Source organism: Monodon monoceros, unplaced genomic scaffold (genome assembly GCF_005190385.1).
Source record: "Monodon monoceros isolate NGI ecotype Baffin Bay Population unplaced genomic scaffold, NGI_Narwhal_1 Super_Scaffold_2, whole genome shotgun sequence".
NCBI lineage: Eukaryota > Metazoa > Chordata > Mammalia > Artiodactyla > Monodontidae > Monodon > Monodon monoceros.
This window is the reverse complement of record NW_021703776.1, coordinates 93194698-93214249: the sequence shown is the minus strand read 5'-3', so window position 1 is coordinate 93214249 and position 19552 is coordinate 93194698. Positions and strand designations below refer to the sequence as shown.

General features: G+C 54.5%; 1 protein-coding gene across 2 annotated transcripts; it reads left to right on the top strand.

Moving 5' to 3' along the window:
* Nucleotides 1–1099: 1099 nt before the first annotated feature.
* On the top strand, nt 1100–19486 carry LOC114902043 (transient receptor potential cation channel subfamily V member 6-like). Of its 2 annotated transcripts, none has more exons than XM_029234396.1 (15): nt 1100–1305; nt 13017–13114; nt 13276–13398; nt 13732–13869; nt 14157–14255; nt 14405–14580; nt 15066–15212; nt 15324–15536; nt 15840–15926; nt 16028–16104; nt 16351–16516; nt 16880–16946; nt 17297–17565; nt 18594–18700; nt 19007–19486. In XM_029234396.1, exons 1-15 carry the CDS (start codon nt 1100–1102, stop codon nt 19266–19268), a joined length of 2235 nt encoding a protein of 744 aa, XP_029090229.1. In that variant the 3' UTR covers nt 19269–19486. The 2 variants fall into 2 exon arrangements, with proteins under 2 accessions (XP_029090229.1, XP_029090230.1); XM_029234397.1 differs by lacking the exon at nt 1100–1305 and adding an exon at nt 5529–5841 and having other exon boundaries at nt 19007–19276.
* The last annotated feature ends 66 nt before the right edge of the window (nt 19487–19552 follow it).

The window sequence follows — 19552 nt, the reverse complement described above, 5'->3', positions numbered from 1 at the left end:
GGCATTTCGCTTGGTTTTTATGACAGACGTGGTGGAGTGTTTGGGTGAGCGCCTGGGCTAAATAAATAGAATCTGAGCATTCTTATCATCACCCCGTTTGCTGTTTCACTGAGATTGTTTGCGGGGGGAGAGAAAGAGACTAAAAAGTGCAGGTGGGGGACAAACTGGGGGGAGATTGCCAAGAAAATCTGCCACTGCAGGGCTGCTAGAAAGGCTACGGTTTGCACACCTGCGTTTGGAAAGGGGTTTTCCTTTGGGCTTGGGGGTTTTTAGTTGTTGTTGTTTTGTCTTGTTTTTGAATTTTTATTGGAGTAGAGCTGATTTACACTGTTGTGTTAGTTTCTGCTGTACAGCAAAGTGAGTCAGTTATACATATATCCACTCTTGTTTAGATTCTTTTCCCATATAGGTCATTACAGAGTGTTGAGTGGAGTTCCCTGGGCTATACAGTAGGTTCTTATTAGTTATCTATTTCACGTATAGTACTGTGTATATGTCAGTGCCAATCTCCCATGGGCTTGGATTTTTAATAGCAGTGATCCGATTTGAGATAATGGCTAGATCCTGTCTCTTGAACACCAAACGGTTGGTGTTTCCCTGAGGCTTAGTGGCCTCAAGACTCCCTCCCCACATGCCCGAGCCCAGTGTCCAGGGACATTGCCCAGAGCGGAGTGGAGTTGAGGGGAGAGCCAGCCACACTTGCCTGGTCAGGAGGACCACACACCTGGTCCCCAGCTCTGGCTGGCTGTCCGGAGCCCTGGGGGTCCCCATGGCGGGGGAGCTTCACTCTCTCCCCGCTCAGGACCACAGAGTCCTGCCACGTCTAAGGCTAGAGGATGATTAGAAGCCATGTGTGCCCGTGTTCTCCCTCCCTTCCCTCTCTCCTCTCTGCTTGGTGGAGCATCTGCCCCTGTGATTCAGAGTCAGATCTCACCTGAGGGATAAGAGCCCTTTCTTATAAGGGGTCCCTTCGGACCTCCATCCTCTCTGCATGTGGGAGCTGAGGGGGGCCACCTGGGGGAGCAGAGAGTGTTGAAAGGAACAGGAAATCTTAAAACTTAAGAGTCCTTATTTTTGCAGATCCGGACACTAAAAGGTGATGGGGCCGAGGTCCCACCGTGATTTCTGGCGAAAATGGAGCTGGAACGCAGCTGTTCTGATTACGTATCAGTTGCTCCCTCTATGCCTCTTCCAGAAGCCAGGCTCCCTTGGGCACATTTGGAAATTCCTTTGGGAGCTGTGCACGCTTCAGCAACTGCATTCCTGGTTGACTTCCGGGTCTGCAAGCAGAGTGCCTCTGATCAGGTAAGGTGGGTAAAAGCCCATCGAGGGAGATGGCAGAGCAGAGGGGTCTGGCTGTGTAAGGGAGAAGAAGCCTTTGGGTCTGACTAGGAAGAGAGGGAGGAAAAAGGCTCTAGGAAGCCTGGCCAGCAGGACCAGAGGCTCTGCCCTGGGAAGGCTGTGGACACCCTTCTGCACCCTGCCGTGTCTCCAGAGGGGCTACACTGGGACTACGAGTCCTGACCCCAGCCTGCAGAGACCTGGAGAGAGAGTTAGGGTCGGGTCAGAGCTCCGCGGGGCTCCCTCTAAAGCGTCAAGCCTCTCACAAACCAGGGGAGCCAGTACCTGCTTCTTCCCAAACCAGCACCCACCCCCTTCCCTGTCACCTCCTGGATGGCTGATTTAGGAAACAAGATGTTCAAAATCATTGAGGGGTGGGAGGAGGTTGGAAACCAAGTGAGAGCTCTCAAGGCTGATCAGTCTTTCTGCAGAGGTGGGGAGGGAGGGGGAGAACTGACCGGCGGTGGAGAGAAATAGACCGGGGGGAGGGGGGGATGCTCACATCCATACGGCCATCTGTGCCCTTTTGGCACCTTGTGCAACGGGGTAAAGGTCTAGGAGGGCCAATGCCTGTGAATTTTAAAATCTACAGACAATTACGAGGATGCTAGGCAACAGACACATATGCAAACACAAACAACCCTTCTAAAACATTGCTATGACATATTGATTCAGTTGACATGAAACATGCCCCGCGGAAACGTGTCAGGTAACGTGCACATACCTAGCTGGGGAGGCAGGAGTAGCTGCAAGGCCTCCCCCAGCTCTCTTCACGAAAGCGGAGAGTCGGCAGCTGCTATACAACGTCCCCCTTGGTGCGGCGGCTCAAGGCTGAGGATGGAGAGGTTGTAAGAAGGGGGCAAAGGGATGGAGCTACAGTTAGCAATTGGAATGAAAAGAGGGGATTGGGGACGAAGGTCACGTAGCGGGGAAAAGTGCACGAGGCCTCTGCCACAGTTCAGACCTCCGGACCTGTGCAGGCCGAGGTGACCGTGTGTACACGTGCAACCCCACGTGACTCATGTTTCTTCAGAATCACAGGATGTTTGAGTTGAAAAGGACCTTGGAGGGCTTTTAGCACAAACTACCATCCAGGCGGCCAGAAATCCAGCTCTAGAGTCCGGCTTACCTGGCTCCCGGGAATTTAGACACCGAAGCAGAACACCATCCTGGCTGAGCCCCTGGGCGGAGCTTGTGACGTGCGTGTGTGTGTGTGTGTGTGTGTGTGTGTGTGTGTGTGTGTGTGCATGTGTGTGTGTTCACCCGCCGACCTGTCATCTGCTGTCGTGCAGGCTTTCTGAGCTGGTACACAAGGGCTTGTGAACCCAGTGACTGGACCAAACTCCAGGCTGAGTGAGAGGTGGCTTTAACCTCATTGCCCCAGCCTGGCTCCATCCTTGCAGCCTCTTGGCCTGCCCAGCCAGCGCTGCACTTGACAACCCAGCTAAGGAGAGACCCCGCAGGAGGACGCAGGGAGCAGGGATGGGGGGACACAGTAAGCCGGACAGGGAAACAAACACAGGGGCGGAGGTCAAGAGAAAGAAACCCAGGGTTCCACAGAGAGACCACTCAGAGTCATGGCCACAGACACACACACACCCCATAGCACACACACACATGCACACACACCCCACACTCTCCATCACAGAGACCAAGGGAACAGATACAATTGCAGAGAGACAGAAGCGGTGAGAGGAAAACCAGAGGGAAACACAGAAAGACATGGAACAAACCCAGAAGGACAAAACCAGAAAAAAATTATATGTAAACACTTTTGGTCCCTAAATCAGTTCTCAAGGGAGAGTACTTTGCTCCCTGGGGGACCTCAGGCAATGCCTAAAGCCACTTTTGATGGTCACAGCTGAGCGGAGGGGCAGGGGTGCTGCTCTCACCTGGTGAGTGGCGGCTAAACATCCTGCAATGTGCAGGGCCGCCCCACACTACAGAATTACTTGTTCCAAAGTATCAGTCTGGGAACTTCCCCGGTGGTCCAGTGGCTAAGACTCCACGCTCCCAATGCAGGGGGCCCGGGTTCGATCCCTGGTCGGGGAACTAGATCCCGCGTGCCGCAAGTAAGACCTGGCACAGCCAAATAAAGAAGCGAACAAATAAATAGGTATTAAAAACAAACAAGCTAGATCAGCTGTGCCCAGGCGGAGGAACCATGCCCCCAAGAGAGAACTCAGCATCCGGCAGCTCCGATGTTCCCAATTGGGGCTGGGCTGCAGCCCTCCACACCTATTTTGAGTCTGTTTTCAATTTCCCATCTGCCCTGGTGACCCTGCAAAGGTAGCACCAGGTGGAGAGAGGTGAGAGAGGAAAGGAAAGTTGGCAGTGGCTGCCGTGTCCTCCTGGAGGTCCCCTCCCCGCCATGATGAATACCTCAGCGCCTTATCCTGAATGGGGGTCTTTGCCTGGAGCCCAGCAGGACAGAGAAGGTGGGTGGGTCGGCAGGCAGACACACGCCGGCTTAATGGGCACAAAGGTCCTGGGTTCAAGGTTTGGGTTCCGGCGTCTTCCCCCCACCCAGCCTGAACCCACTGACCCCTGGGTGGGTGCGGAAAGCAGCTAATCTATGGCACTGTTTGCTCAGGCTCCGTGGCCTGGGCTTGGGCCCAACAGCAGGAACGGAAGTGCTGCTGTCTCTTTAGATTTGAGGGTGGCCCTCCTCCCCCCGCCCACAGAGACACCCCACCCCTGCACCTAAGCTTCCCTTCCCCCCTCCACACAGTGCACGGGCGCACACACAGGCACGGACCACACACACACACGCGCGCACACTCCTTGCTGTACCCTCCAGCTCTCTGAATCAGAGACGGTTAGGAAAAAACAGGCTCTTAAGCCTGCGAGTGACCCACACATACCTGTCACTCTACAGGCCCAGGCCATCGGGTCCCTGGCTCGCGCGTGGGCTGGGCAGAAGCCAGGGCCTCCGTTCCTTTCCAGGGGAAAGAGGGATCTTCTTAGGCCTCCCAGCTTGCTCTCATCAGAGTCCTGTGCTGTGGGACCAGGCTGGGCTGTGCTTCCTGTCATCACTCTTCAGTATGACTGTGCAGGTCCCTTCTTTCTGGAACGCTCTTTGCCAGTTGGAATGAGGGAATGCGGTAGGGCAGAAAGATGGGGGTTTAGGCATCCGGGGAGGGGCTGAATCTGGCCTTTGCTCCAATTGGCTCTATGACGTTGGGTGACGGCTTTATGACCTTTACCACTGCGAGCTTCATTTTTTTTCTTCCATTGGAAAAATGATGATAATAATACCTGCCTCACAGGTTCGATGTGAGTTGACGTGGGAAGACTTAGTTAAGGGTCCGGCAGGCAGTACTGGGTGAATAAACGCTGTCTCCGCTGGAGGTTGCCAGAGAAAACATTTGCAATATTTGGGGCATATTTATACTAAAAAGTTCTTTGTTGTTTATCTGAAATTCAAATTGAATTGAGTGTCCTGTATGTTACTTGGCAGCCCACTCTTTATATGTCGTGTTGGGGACAGTCTCTAGAATTCCGGAGTAGGGGTCCGCGAACTCTGTCCAGGAGGCCACATCCTGCCCACAGCGTCATTTTTTTGCCCTAATTCGTGAGCTCAGAATGGATTTTACGTCTTTTAAGGGCTATAAAAACAAAGAGGAATGTGTGTCAGATTCCGTGTGCCTGTATGCAGCTTGCAAGGCCTAGAATATTTACTGTCTGGCCCTTTACAGGACAAGTTGGTGAGGGGAGTGAGAGTTTTCAGTATTTATGTCCCTATTCTGGGCCAGGCGAGAGATTAAGCAAAGTTACGTCTCCAGGACGGGAGGCCCAAAGACCCTGTGAGGAAGGTGTGTTCACTGGGGACCGTGGGCCCCTCAAACCCAGTGCCCTGCCTGATTCCCCCATCCTCCCTCACTGACTCAAGTCTCTCAGGCTAGACTGACCTGTCCAGGCCTATCTATAAAAGGTCACCGGGTGTCCCAAAGTCCAAGGAGGCCTCTCCATTCTCTCAGCAGGCCTCCCCTCCCTGCACTGGCTGGGGGCAGTGGGAGTGACCCAGGTGGAGAGGGAGTTTACCCAGGCCCCTCACAGCAGGCAGACCTGGTGGCCTGTCTCTTTAAATCTCAGGTAATTTGGGAGGAGTGAGGGAGTGTCTGCAGGGCTTCTGCTACTCCCAGGAGGAGCTCCTGCCGGGAGAAGCCCCAGTGGCGGGAGACCCAGCTCTGCCAAGTGTAACAAACTCGGAGGCCTCTGTATCCGGCTGGTGCACCTGGGAGGCCCTAGACGGGACCTCTAGGGGAGAAGGCGGGCCGGCCCTAGGGGCTGCTGATGTGGCCCCAGGGCTGAGTCCAGGCGGGGGTCTGGCCTTGGCCCCAGGCCCCCGAAGGAGCCGGCCCTACACTCCATGGGGTTGCCGCTGCCCAGGGAGAAGGGGCACATTCTCTGCCTGTGGAGAAAGTTCCATAGGTGGTTCCAGAGACAGGAGTCATGGGCTCAGAGGCGAGACGAGCAGAACCTGCTCCAGCAGAAGAGGTAAGCCTCAAAGGGATCCTCCTACACCCCCAGGCTTGCCCCCCCCCCGCACCCCTCTTCCCCCCCCCCCCCCCCCCCCACCCCCCTCCGGCCCCAAGCCCTTTTTGGCACCTCTGTCTGGGCAGACTTCCTCCAGGCCTGACTCCTTGGGAGCATTTGGTCTCAGGGGTCTTGGCCTGTGGGGCTAGCTCCCCAGGACGCCAGGTGGAAGGGGAGGGGGCTGGCATGGGTGACACAGGTGTTTGCTAGGTGTTGACACAGGTGTTTAAGATCCAATCAATTAGGGAAGCCTCTTGTGAGTACTCCCCGGAAGGCCAGGCACCTTGCTGGGCCTGGGAAGGATTATGGCATCATAGACCTGCAGCCTGGAGGTGCTTTATCTCTCTACCCCCTGCCCCTAGAACAGTCTCTCGGACAGAAACACATAGCACATATATGTACACATGTGGGAATGAATGAATGAATGAATGAATGGAGCAGAGAGGGGACTGCAGGCACTAGTAACCACAAAAGAAGACAAAATTTGCTAATCATTCCTGTGCATTTATTGTGTCAGCCGTTGACCCAGGCCCTTCTCTGGGTCAGACTCTTGGGGCAGGTAGAGGGGGATTGGTATGGAGACAACAAAGCTGGGACCCAGCCCTGAAATTTATTACCCTCTGCTGGGGGGAGAGGGGCATGGGTAAGGGGCCCAAATTCCAGATGTGCTCAGAACTCGCTGTCAAATGCAGGTTGAGGAATTTGAGAGGCTCTAGAGTTTGAGCCCGAAGCAAATCTCACTTGTCGCTTCCAGCCCCTGGAAGTGGCCCTAAACTCATCTGATGGTCCTCCCCGTTGGGAACTGGAGAGGAGGGGCAGGGAGAAAGCTTGAGGCCATGCCAGTGTGCGGTTTCTTCTGCAGTCTCTGTGCTCTCCCCACCCGGGGGCTGGCAGGCTAGAAGGAAGTCCTCCTCTTGGGACTTTCCTGGGCTCCTGAGAAGGCAGATACTATGTCTATTTAAAGGGGAAGGTCCGAAGTGTTTGTGTCTGGGAGTCTTTCTCCACCTCCAAGTGCAGGGGTCTGCCTGAGCCTGATGGGGAGGCTGGGGGCTATCTGGAGGCCCTGCGGTTTTCTTTCTTTTGCTCAAGGATTCCGGGTTGGAGATGTGCCCCTTTTTTGAGTTTTGGCTTCCCAGCTCTCACACCAGCTGCCCATCTCTCTCCCCCCAGGCCTGGGAGAGTGGGGGCTGAGCACATGTTTGGCGGATGACATCTTGAGGCAACAGAATGGTATTGTTGTCGGAGACCGGGCCATCACCGGTTCCATTCATCCCTTTCCCACTCTCGGGACCTCGGGGCCTGGGGGAGCCCGGCGGGAGCCCAGAAAGGCCTGGGGGCTTGGAAGTGGTGGCAGAGGCTCCCTGTGTGCCTATGTGTGGCAAAGACAGAGTGAAGGACCCGGGCTGGAGCCCGCGGCTGCTTTCCTTGTCTTTTCTGCCCCTGTTCCTTAGGGACTTCTGGTGGGCTTTCCTCTGGCAGGCCTGGGCTAGGAAGGCCTGATGTCACCACTTGGAGGGATTCTCCCCGCTTCCTGATCTCCCCTGTCTGATTCCACAGTTTTTTGACGCCCCCTCTTCCCGGACACCAGGATCCTGGGATATTGATTCCCCTCTGGGTGGATACTGCCCAGAAGGACCTGAAAGTGCCGGGAAGGGGAGTGTCGAAGGCTGTGCCATCAACCAGCTTAAGGGAAGATTTGTGGGCAGCTAGACACACGTGAGCTGACCATGTGAGTGAGGACAGCGTGACCAGGTGAGAAGGGCCTGTTACCATCCCCCCACCCCCTGGGAATGAGGCAGACCCAGAGTGAGCAGAGGGGGGCTCTGGGTGGGGTTGGGGGTGGAGCATGGTCCAGCGAGAAGGGAGCCATTCAGGTCTCTCCAGGAATATGGGGAACCCAGCATCCCTCTTTCTCTGGTAGACTCTTCTTGGGTCTTCGTCGCCGCTCCCTCTGCTTAAATGGATATCGTTGGGATCCAGGTTGAACCGTCACTTTCTCTCATTTCCTCTGCATCGTCTCTCTCAGCTTTGCATCGTCTTATTTCCTGAGATGCAATGTACTAGACATGGAGTGTAAAACTCTCAGCTAGGTTTGCAGAAATGAACATGACACATTCTCTGCTCTCAAGAAGCTCACGTTCTCGTGGGCAAACTTCTCTTTGGCTTCTTCATCCCATCGCCCAGAACCTGAGCTGGAGGGAGGTCGCCCCAAGTGGCCAGGGCACGCCTCCTCCCCACTCAGGGCTGCTCTTTGCTTCACCTGTGGTCACTGCACCAGCTGCTCTCCCAACTCACCTGCACCGCCAGCAAAATTGGGAAGAGTCATAAAACTAGAAGAACCACATAATTGAGTGGTGAGAGCCTGAGGCTAGGTTCTCAGCCAAGCGTTCTGCCTTAAACTCTGTCTGATCTTCTGGCAAGGATTTGGCTTGGCTGCCTCGGTTTCCTTTGTGGAAAAATGAGAGAATGATTCAGCCTGTGTCACGGGGCTGTAAAGAGCAAACGTGATAGTAAGTGAGATGCTGCTTTGGAAGCTAAAAAGCACATTTAACCCATGGGACTGTTGTGATTAAAAAGGACATAAGGGGGCTTCCCTGGTGGCGCAGTGGTTGAGAGTCTGCCTGCTGATGCAGGGGACGCGGGTTCGTGCCCCAGTCCGGGAAGATCCCACATGCCGCGGAGCGGCTGGGCCCGTGAGCCATGGCCGCCGAGCCTGCACGTCCAGGGCCTGTGCTCCGCAGCGGGAGAGACCACAACAGTGAGAGGCCCGCGTACCGCAAAAAAAAAAAAAAAAAAAAAAAGACATAAGGAAAGTCAAAAGGCAAGTCCCAGTGACGGCAGGAGTTAGAGGGGTTGTGAGCTTCCGCCTATCAGAGCTGGATCCACCCAGGGAACCAGAGTCAGGGCTTCTAGATGGTGTGGCCCTCCCCTGCCCAGCTGGCACGCTTCTCCAGGAGGGGCTGGTGGAGAAACCAGTGGGACCCACACATGTGGCTCCCGTGCCCCCCGTACCTGCTCTGACCCCTCTTCGGATCCTGATTAACACAGAGAATAGGGACAGAGAAATGGCCATCGGGAGTCCCAGCGCTGCCTCTGACTTGTTTGGACAAATCACCTCGGGACTTCAGGCTTCTTTCTCCATCGATTACATGAACAGATTAGACTAGGTTTCTAGGGACTTTCTAGCTCTAAAATGCAGATTTGAATTCTTCTCTAGAAACTCTTGATCCTGCCTTGTTTCCCAGCAACCAAATACAAAACTTCATTCGTGCCTACAGCACCCACGTGTGCAGGTCCACATGTGAGTGCACACACAGACGTGTACGTATCCACAAGAATGGAGGCAGAGAGGACGGGCTGAGGGGACAGAGGGAAAAGGCGAGTGACAGATCCTTGGGGCCCAGAGGGAGCCCTGAGGGAAGATCAATGATTTATTTACTCTATAGAAAGTGTGCTAGGTTTTATGCCAGAAATCCTATAGTAGCATTTCTACCAGTCCATTACTGAACCATACCGTTCAATTTTATAATTGTCAAGCAAAATAAGACATTCTAAATTCCAGAAACACCTTTCATATCGTTATAGTTTCAGATCTGCTCTCTAATTTCTTTTATTAAGTCTTTTATTAAATACTTAATCAGTGGGTGTTTGAAAGGCTTCACCTTTTGTTTCTTAGTTGAGTATTTAATGATTTAAAAGAAAACACACAGAGGGAATTTCTTACTCTACTTAATGTGAAAAATACTTTCCTAAAAAGATTATGAATAATTATACCTCAAGGTCAGGGTTTCGCTACCTTGGCACTTTTGACGTGTTGGGCAGATGATTCTCTGTTACGGGAGGCTGCCTTGTGTAAGAATCTTAGCAGCATCCCTGCCCTCCGCCCGCTAGATGCCAGTAGCACCCCTTCCTGCAGTCATGACAACCAAAAATGCCTCCAGACATTGCCCAGTTCCTTGGGAGGCAGCAGGGGATCACTGCTGGTTAAGGACCACCGCTCTAAATCACTGTTTGTAAGTAAGAGATTCTGGTAGTAATGTTAAGCATTCTACTAAATAAAGTGAGACTCTCCCCTGGGAGGGAGGGAGTATAATTTAACCATTAAAATCAGAAGACATTTTGGCAATATCGTCTCTCCTTCCTGCCGTAGGGAGGTGTCTGGTGAAGATGTGTAGATTTTGCTCCGGATCTAAACGTCTGTGCTGGGTTGCTTTGGAAGAAGCTAGTTTCCCAGCCACGAGAATCTTTGGATGCGTCCGCTCTTGTGCCTTTTTTTATGGGGCACAAGGGTAGGCAGGTGGTTGGAGTGGGGCGGGATCTGCCTTATTGCCAAGAATGCGAGCAAGGGCTTTCTCTGCTGCCCCCTTGTGGCCCTGTGATGCTATTGCAAATCATGCCTCTGCCTGCTTCCCTGGGAACCATTCAGACACTGCCCTCCGTGTTTGCTGGATTCTGGAGTTTGCCACCCAAAGGAGGCCAGGTCTCCATAAACCTGGTTGGGGTTCCCAGATAAAATACAAGACAGAGTTGAATTTGAATTTCAGATAAACAACAAATAAGTTGTTAGTATATGTGTGGCCCACATATTGCATGAGACATACTTATATTAAAAACTTATTTTCTGTGTATCTAAAATTCAACTCTAACCGAGCATCCTCGTGTTTTTACTTGGTAAATCTGGCAAGCCCCATTCGAACAATGTCTCCCTGCCCTTCCCAGGCCAGTAGGGCAGTCAGCAGAGGCCAGAAACAGAACACGTATGGACTGGAGGTTTGTGAGAGACATTTATGGGCATCAGAGATGTGTCAGGACCAAGGGGGACATCTTTGGGGCTGCCACTGACTAGCCTCCTCCCTCACGTCTTAGGAAGCAGGGAGGAGACTCTGCACTTGGGTCAGAAGCCCCCTTGGACTTATTCCTAGCTTTGCCATTAACCTTCAGTCAAAATGGGGCACAAAACTAGAAGCTAATTGGAGGGGGGCAGAGAAAGTTTACAAAGATGAGAAAGTGGCTGACCTCTGACCTCAAGGGCCCCTAGTGTAGAGGAAGAGACAGATGGTAATCACAGAGCACAGTGAAAATGCTAAAATGAAAGGCCAGAGGAGAGGGTGGGAAACTTCCTGCTGTGTGGTGTGTGTGTGTGTGTGTGTTGGGGAATACTGCTTACTTTACAGCATCTATAAAGGGGGGCTTTGGGCAAATTGTTGGGAAAGGTAGTGGTGATGGTAGCGCTGATGGGGGGTGGGGGGGTGGAAGGTGTAACAAACTTGTTTTGCAGCTGTGTGCGCATACCAAGCATACTATTTTTTACTTAGATTATACGTTTGCCTAAGGTTGGCTTAGGGGGCAGCCTGATGGAGATAATAAGGAAGGACAGTAAAGCCAAACCACCTTCTGGCATTGCTACAGTTCACTCCTTCTACAGATAATGGCAATGAGTGTCTGCCGTACGCTGGGCATATTCCCAGGCATGGCGAGCACAGAACAGGGTGATTAGGGCAGGGTGGGGGATTAGAGTCCAGGTGGAAGGAGAGTTGAGTTATAGCACAGGAATGGGGAGGATGGTGTGCCCTGGGGTGGTGAGGCTGAAATGCTGGGTGGAGGGCCAGTGAGAGGAAGAGAGCATGGAAAAGGAGTTGCACAAAGGCTGTAGAGGATTTCTGAGTTTCTTCTCCTGGGTGTTTAAGGAGCCATCAGACTTTTGTGAACTGTGGTTGCATCTGCCGTTTAGAGAGAGCATCTTGGTGGCATCCCGAAGAATGGATTGGGGGAAACAGCGGTGTAGGGAAAGAGGATATTTTGCTAATCCTGGCCTAGAGAATGAGGACGGGCATCAGCAGGAATGAGAGGGCAGGGACTGAACGGAGAGGGATGTTGAATTGGCAGGTGGCTGCCTGCGTGGCCTGACGCGGGGAGCTGGGGCCAGCATTCAGGGAGATGGACGTGTCGTGCTCTTTCCTCCTCTCCTGAGCACCCACTCGCCCCCAGCTCGTGGAGTCGATTTCCTGCTACTGTGGGTTCTTTGGTGTATGAGCTCCTGTTCACATAACTGGCCATCTGTGGGTAAATAGCGTTATTTCATTCACTCCCGTAGAAAGTGGGCCAGGAGAGAAAATTAAATAAAAGGGACCCCATATGTCTTAGTTTGGCTAAGTTTTGATATTACAAAAGGTTTTTATAAAAGGTTTTTATAAAACCTTTTATAAAATAAAGGTTATTATAAAAGGTTTTTTAGTTCGTTGTAGGTGTAAGACTGGAAATTCAAAGAAGATGATTCTTTGCCTAAAACAAGTGAGAAGCAGATAGAAAGTAGGGAGAGACTGTAATGTGATGTAGGGGCCAAAAGGAAAAAAAGGACCCACGGTTGCTTTTCGATTGACCCCCAGATATGCTGTTGTAGGAAGGAAAGTGCCAGAATCAAAGGGCTTTGCCGAGGTCTAAAAAGGCGAGCATCCAGTGGTTGAGAGTCCGCCTGCCGATGCAGGGGACGCGGGTTCGTGCCCCGGTCCGGGAAGATCCCTCATGCCGCGGAGCGGCTGGGCCCGTGAGCCATGGCCGCTGAGCCTGCGCGTCCGGAGCCTGTGCTCCGCAACGGGAGAGGCCACAACAGTGAGAGGCCCGCATACCGCAAAAAAAAAAAAAAAAAAGCGAGCATCACACAACAGGAGGAAGATCTGCCGGCGTCTACGTGTCAGCCTCCTCCGCAAATATGAGGAAGGAATTCCTTGTACCCTTAGTCCATGAAAACAAAGCTTATCTTGGAGAGTAATCTCAAGGCTTTGAGTGAAGCTCAAACAGGGTTCCTCCAGAGGTCAATAGGTCAGGAGGTGAATGAGTATTTTAACTGAAACTCCTCCCTCTATAAGCCAGGTACACAGATCACACACACACACACCCCCTGGTCACAGCACCCAGGGGAAAGGAAAGCAGTTCCTGACATTCTCCCACGCAAGCTAAAGGGGGAAAAAGTTGCTTTGGGTTAACTAATGGGTCAGAGAAAGAGAGATCAGGCAGCGCTTCCCCGCCCCCCCCCACCAACGGCCCCACCTCTCTGGATGAGGACCCTTGGAATTCGTTGCCACGGAGGGGTATGACAGACCTGGCTCCACAAGCGGACCTGCTCCCCTCCCTTGTAGGATCTGGGAGTCTCCTCTCCTCACAGCTGCCAAAGAGAACGATATCCAGGCTCTCGTCAAGCTGCTCAAATATGAAGCCTGCGATGTCCACCAGAAAGGTACGGCGCCTCTCCCCCCGGGTCAGCCCTGTGCACGCGCTCACCCTCCACCAGCCTCCTGCCAGTACAGCCCTGAGACCTTCTGCCGTGGGCCCCCAAGTCTCTCCAGTCCCCATTCCCCTGCTCCAGCAAAGCCATGTGACTCTTTCTGTCAACGTCAGGAGCCCTGGGGGAGACAGCGCTGCACGTGGCGGCCCTCTATGACCACCTGGAGGCCGCCATCGTGCTGATGGAGGCCGCCCCGGAGCTGGTCGACGAGCCCATTACCTCTGAGCTGTATGAAGGTGAGAGGCCAAGGGACTCAGGACGGAGGGAGGAGCGACCAGCTCACTGTTTCAGGGCAGTCCTGGTGGTGGACAATTTGGGGAAACCAAGAGGGAACGTGAGCCCCCCTCCTCTTTACCCCCCTCTTCATGTCCCTTCTTCCTCAGCATCCTTAGTGCGGCTCACTCGAGCGCCACCCCCTGAGATGGAAAGGCCTAGAGTGGGAAGAGGCGGGCAGCAGCTGGATCCCCTGGGAACCCCCACCCCATCCTCCCCGCGAAAGGCTGCCCTGGTGAAGAGGACCCTGTGGAGATATGGGAGACACACCCCATGACAAGAGCTCTCTTGTCCAGGTCAGACGGCACTGCACATGGCCATCATGAACCAGAATGTGAACTTGGTGAAAGCCCTGCTTGCCCACGGGGCCAGCGTCTCTGCAAGGGCGGTAGGCTCAGCGTTCTGCCTCAGTCCCCACAACCTCCTCTACTTTGGTGAGAGCCAGGGCCAGGGCTGGGAGGGTGGGGAGGGGGCCAATAGCAAAGGGAGGGCAGGCTGTGGGGGCTCCATGCCAGGGGAAGCTGGGAGGGGTCCACCCTCCTCAGGCTGAAGGCCAGAGCCAGCCCCCGACGCAGGGCCCCCTGCACCGTCCCCGCCTCTGGTTCTGCTGACAAGCGTCCCCAGGCCCAGGGCTGAGACGTGGGGAGGGAGAGGCAGTCCCCTGGAGAGACTGCCCATCCCAGCCTGCACCCTCAAGCCACGGGGCCCTCTGCACCCCCAGGGGAGCACCCTTTGTCCTTTGCGGCCTGCATGGGCAGCGAGGAGACCGTGAGGCTGCTCATTGAGCACGGCGCTGACATCCGGGCCCAGGACTCCCTGGGTGAGAGCCGGGCTGGAGGGGGAGCTGGGTTGCAGAGGAGGGGCCGGGACAGCCCTCAGGTCCACCCGGGCGCGGGGGGCGGGGGGGTCATGGGGAGCATCAGGGACTCTAGTCCCAGTGGCCACATGACAGCCCGTGTCCTCCCCCAGGAAACACAGTGTTGCACATCCTCGTCCTCCAGCCCAGCAAAACCTTTGCCTGCCACATGTACAGCCTGCTGCTGTCCCACGACAGGCGCAGGGACCACCTGCAGTCCCTGGACCTCGTGCCCAATCACCAGGGCCTCACCCCCTTCAAGCTGGCTGGAGTGGAGGGCAACACCATGGTGAGGGACCTGCCCCCAGTCCCCCCGTGTCTTTCTCCTGACCTTCATCTTACGTTTCTGGCCCTTTGAGGAAATAGATGTCACCAGTTATCCCCGATGCTGAGGTCCCGTTTCCAGCTTGAGTTGGAATTTCTTCTGCAGCCCCTGTCTCTCTTTCTTGCCCACTTTCTCTCCCCTGAGTTGTTGGGGACTTACAGAGTCTAGATCCCACCCTGGAGTGGTCTGAAATGCCCACGTCCTCTTGTCCTTCCAGCCCACAAGCAGCAGCCCTGCATCCTCTCACCTCTTGTTTCCAAGCTCTAGAGGGAGTTACAGGGGAAGAGGATGAACTTGGAGGCTGGCATGAAGATGGGTTCTTTTGCCCGCAAGGCTGTGGTCCTTGAGTAAACAGTGAGCGCCCTTTCAGGGGTGCTGTGCTCTGGACAAGCTTCCCAGCCACACCCTGTGACAGTCCCCTTTGCTTGCTCCTGCACCCCCAACCTTAGATGTTCCAGCACCTGATGCAGAAGCGGAAGCACATCCAGTGGACGTGCGGGCCGCTGACCTCCACTCTCTACGACCTCACGGAGATCGACTCCTCAGGGGAGGAGCAGTCCCTGCTGGAGCTTATCGTCACCTCCAAGAAGCGGGAGGTGCGGGGTACGGGGAGGGGGGAGGAGGGGGTGTGGTCTTCAGGGTAGGGAGCAGCGGGGGAGGGGAGTCAGGGTCTCCGAGCTGCTTGCTCTCCTCTTGTTCTGCTGCAGGCTCGCCAGATCCTGGACCAGACGCCAGTGAAGGAGCTGGTGAACCTCAAGTGGAAGAGATATGGGTGGCCATACTTCTGTGTGCTGGCTGCCATATACCTGCTGTACCTGGTCTGCTTTACCACGTGCTGTGTCTACCGCCCCCTCAATCCCAGGACCCACAACCAAACTGACCCCCGGGACAATACCGTCCTACAGCAGAAGCTACTTCAGGTGACACCCTAGGAGCAGCAGAGCTTCAGGCGGGATCCAGCTCTCTGCCCTTTCTTCCACGTGAATCACGTTCCCGTCTTACCACCCACGTTTCTCCCTCGCTTAAGTCTCAAATACACAGGCGCAAATTCAAAATACATGCACACAGAAACATACCGATGCGCTAAGAGCAGAGTTTGAGAGCGCCAACTGTAACAGGTTAAAAAGAATCTGACTGGTTTGTGACCCTAGACAAGGACGCTGACTTGTACCCAGGGGCAGGCTGGGAAGCCCCGAGTCCTCTGACCACGTCTCTCCCCTCAGGAGGCCTATGTGACCCCCGAGGATCACCTCCGACTGGTGGGGGAGCTGGTGTCCGTCTTCGGAGCTGTGATCATTCTGCTCATAGAGGTGTGTTGTGGTCGGGATCCGGGGGTGAGGCTGTCTGCCGCGGGGATCCAGCCCGAGCCTCAGTCTCCAAGGGCCTTTGTGTCTTCCTGGCCTCTCTCCAGATTCCAGACATCTTCCGCGTGGGGGTCACTCGCTTCTTTGGACAGACCATCCTTGGAGGACCGTTCCATGTGCTCTTGTGAGCCTCCTTCCTCTCACCCCCGTCCCTTTCCTCACCAAGGCTGTAGTTTTACTCCCCAGATCGCTAACCTCTGGAGACCGCCAGTTCCAGAGGCCCCTCTCTTATGTGTGTGTGACCCTGTGTATCGAGCTTACAGAGGTTGAACCTGAGTGTGTGGGCACCATTTCCATCACCCCCTTGCTCTTGGACCCCCAGGATCATCCCAGTCTCGCTCTCATCACCCCCTCTCTGCTCTCCCCCCAGCATCACCTATGCCTGCATGGTGCTGGTGACCATGGTGATGAGGCTCACCAACACCAACGGGGAGGTGGTACCCATGTCCTTCGCCCTGGTGCTGGGCTGGTGCAACGTCATGTACTTTGCCCGAGGATTCCAGATGCTGGGCCCCTTCACCGTCATGATCCAGAAGGTCCGTGCTGCCTCCCGAGCTTTCTAGAGAAAGGTCCTAGAGCAGGGGCTGCAAACATTTCTGTAAAGGGTCAGATAACAGAGGTCTCAGGCTCGGAGAGCCACATATAGTCTGTTTGATTTTCTTCTCCTTTTTTCTCTTCCTCCTTTAAAATTTTTTTCAGTCCTTTAAACATGTAAAATTCTTGTTCAAGGGCCAACCGAAACTGACCAAGTAGATGTGGCCAGTAGGCCAGTTTGCCAACCCTATGGGGGAGGGGTGGAGCTGTTAGACGTCTCAGGGTTAGATCTCTTAGAGGCTGGAAGGGGCATTTGCTCAAGGGATTGATGTGCAGCTGTCCTCCCTTCCCTCCCCTCCGTCTAGATGATTTTTGGCGATCTGATGAGATTCTGCTGGCTGATGGCTGTGGTCATCCTGGGCTTTGCCTCAGGTACATCGTCTCAGATGGGGGCCCTGGGCTGGAGGAAACTAGATAGCACAGAATACCTCTGGATAAACTTGGTGGGGGCGGGGGGGGGAGGTGGGAAGGCAGGCAGAGGTAAGAGGAGGCCATAGGATCTAAGGATGGGCTGTCCCTCGGGAGTGTTAGGGGGCGGTGGCTCTCGGGATCAGGAGGGTGAGCCATATGGAAACTAAGGGAACGAAAGAACCCGAAGTGCAGAGTGAGGCAGGGCTGGGATGGTGGTGTTGGAGAGGAAGGGGAAAACAGCACTGAAGTGGGCAGCAAAGAGCTGGCTACGGTTTATTCACATGTAACTCTCACCCCCTGGGGTGGAGCAGCCTTCTTTATCATCTTCCAGACAGAGGACCCTAACGAGCTGGGCCATTTCTACAGTTACCCCATGGCGTTGTTCAGCACCTTCGAGCTGTTCCTCACCATCATTGATGGCCCTGCCAACTACGCCGTGGATCTGCCCTTCATGTACAGCGTCACCTATGCTGCCTTCGCCATCATTGCCGCTCTTCTCATGCTCAACCTCCTCATCGCTATGATGGGTGACACTCACTGGCGCGTGGCCCACGAGCGGGACGAGCTCTGGAGGGCCCAGGTGAGCGCCTCCTGGTGGCTGGGAGGGTTAGTGCAAGTCATTCCCTTCCTGCCAAGGACGGGGGCCAAACTCAGAGGCCGGGTATTTTGACCCCCAACATAGGTTTGGACGGCTAGTGCACAGTACAGATTATGCAAAGTGCACAGAACTGGATTAGCGGCACGACTGAGCGATACTGGAATAGCTGAAAAGAATGCCTCAGTTTTCTCGAAAAGTCAAATCTGTCTTTTCTAGAATCATCAACAAGAAATGACGCTTAGTAGTGGCTACTACAGCATTCAGTAAATTTTGTTACTGAATAAAAAAGCTGGAGTATCACATCTTTCTGGCAATAGTTGTCTTCAAAATCTGACCCAGAAAAATTGGACCTGTTAAAAGTAATGCCACACAAACTCCCTATATAGCAGAAACTATCTCCAGTCAGGTAATTGATGGGGACAAAAGAACAAATTGGATCAAATCATTTAAAAATACAAAATAATTTATCTCAACAAAAATAATTTCAGCAAAATAAATGGAAATCCCTCAAATCGGATGGCATCTAACTGTGTTGTGTAGAAAATGGAGTTAAAAAAACCCATAAGCTGGCTAAACAGGGTTTGCTGATGAAAATATTTTTTTCCATGCGAATGGACTGATACGAGATTTCTCTGCAGGATGTTTGTGTTTCTAAGTGGCCTTTACAGCTGTAGGGTCAAAATATTCTGTAGCCCTGCGGACCCTTTCTCTTTGCTCTGCCCTCCTTCCTGTCTCCTTGGAGCAAGGTCTCCCCACCTGCTGCAGGGCCAGCCTGGCCCGGATGTCAGGTCACGGGTGAAGTGCTGTAGGGCTCAAGGCCCATCCACTCTCTCCCGCAGAAGAGAGCTGACAAAGCTGACGCTGCCATCCCCACCTCAGGGGTGTTGTCACCTCTGGGAAACCATGAGTTTCCCAGATGTTGCACAACTGTTGTCCCTCTGCCTGGCATCCTCTCCTCTCCTGGTCTGCACCCAGCCTCTGATTTCATCCTCTTCTGTCCCCACACGCAGGTCGTGGCCACCACAGTGATGCTGGAAAAGAAGCTGCCTCGCTGCCTGTGGCCTCGCTCCGGGATCTGCGGGCGCAAGTTCGGGCTGGGGGACCGTTGGTTCCTGCGGTGAGTGACAGCGGGGGCTGGCGTCCCTCTGCTCAACCTCCTGCCCCCAGCGGCCCTGTGCAGGCCTGTGTGCTCCCTAGGCTTCAGGCCTCGCTGGGAGAAAGGGGCCTGCTACGTTCCTGGGCCCTGAAAGCACCCCCAGAGCTGCTGGACTCGACTCTGTGCTGCTTCCCAAGGCCTGGCACCCCCTGTGCCCACTCGGGCTGCAGACAAGGGAAAAGGGCACCAGCAGTAGGGTTGGGCGGAGCCAGGAGACAAGGGCTGGTCCAAGGTCTGCCTCTCCAACTCTTCCTTCCCCGCCGCCAGGGTGGAAGACAGACAGGATCTCAACCGGCAGCGCGTCCGGCGCTACGCGCAGGCCTTCTGCAACCCAGGCTCCGAAGATGACATGGAAGGACGGGAGCTGGGCGGCCCGCACCTGTCCCTTCCTGCCCCCTCGGTGTCTCGAAGTACTTCCCGCAGCAGCATGAACTGGGAGAGGCTGCGGGAAGCAACCCGGAGGAGAGAGGGGAAGGGGATGATGACCATGGCTCTGGAGGATGGGCAGTGTTGGGAGTACCAGATCTGAGTGTCTCCGCCCACACTGGTGCCCTGCAGCATCAAGAAGCAAAGCCTAGACCTCTCATCTGCCAGGTCCAGAGGGTAGAACACAATAAAGGGAAACCAAGGAGCAGGCCCACGCCTCGTGGTAAGCACAGGGCCCGGCGCGAATAAGGACCCAGCTTCACCCACCCTGGCGGCTGCACTGTCTGAGCCAAGCACTTTAAGAAAGGCTTGCTGCCTCGGGCACTGGTCTCCACCCCGGTGTCACAGCTGCAGACAGTGGAGGAGGCTGAGGAAAGGTGTAATGAG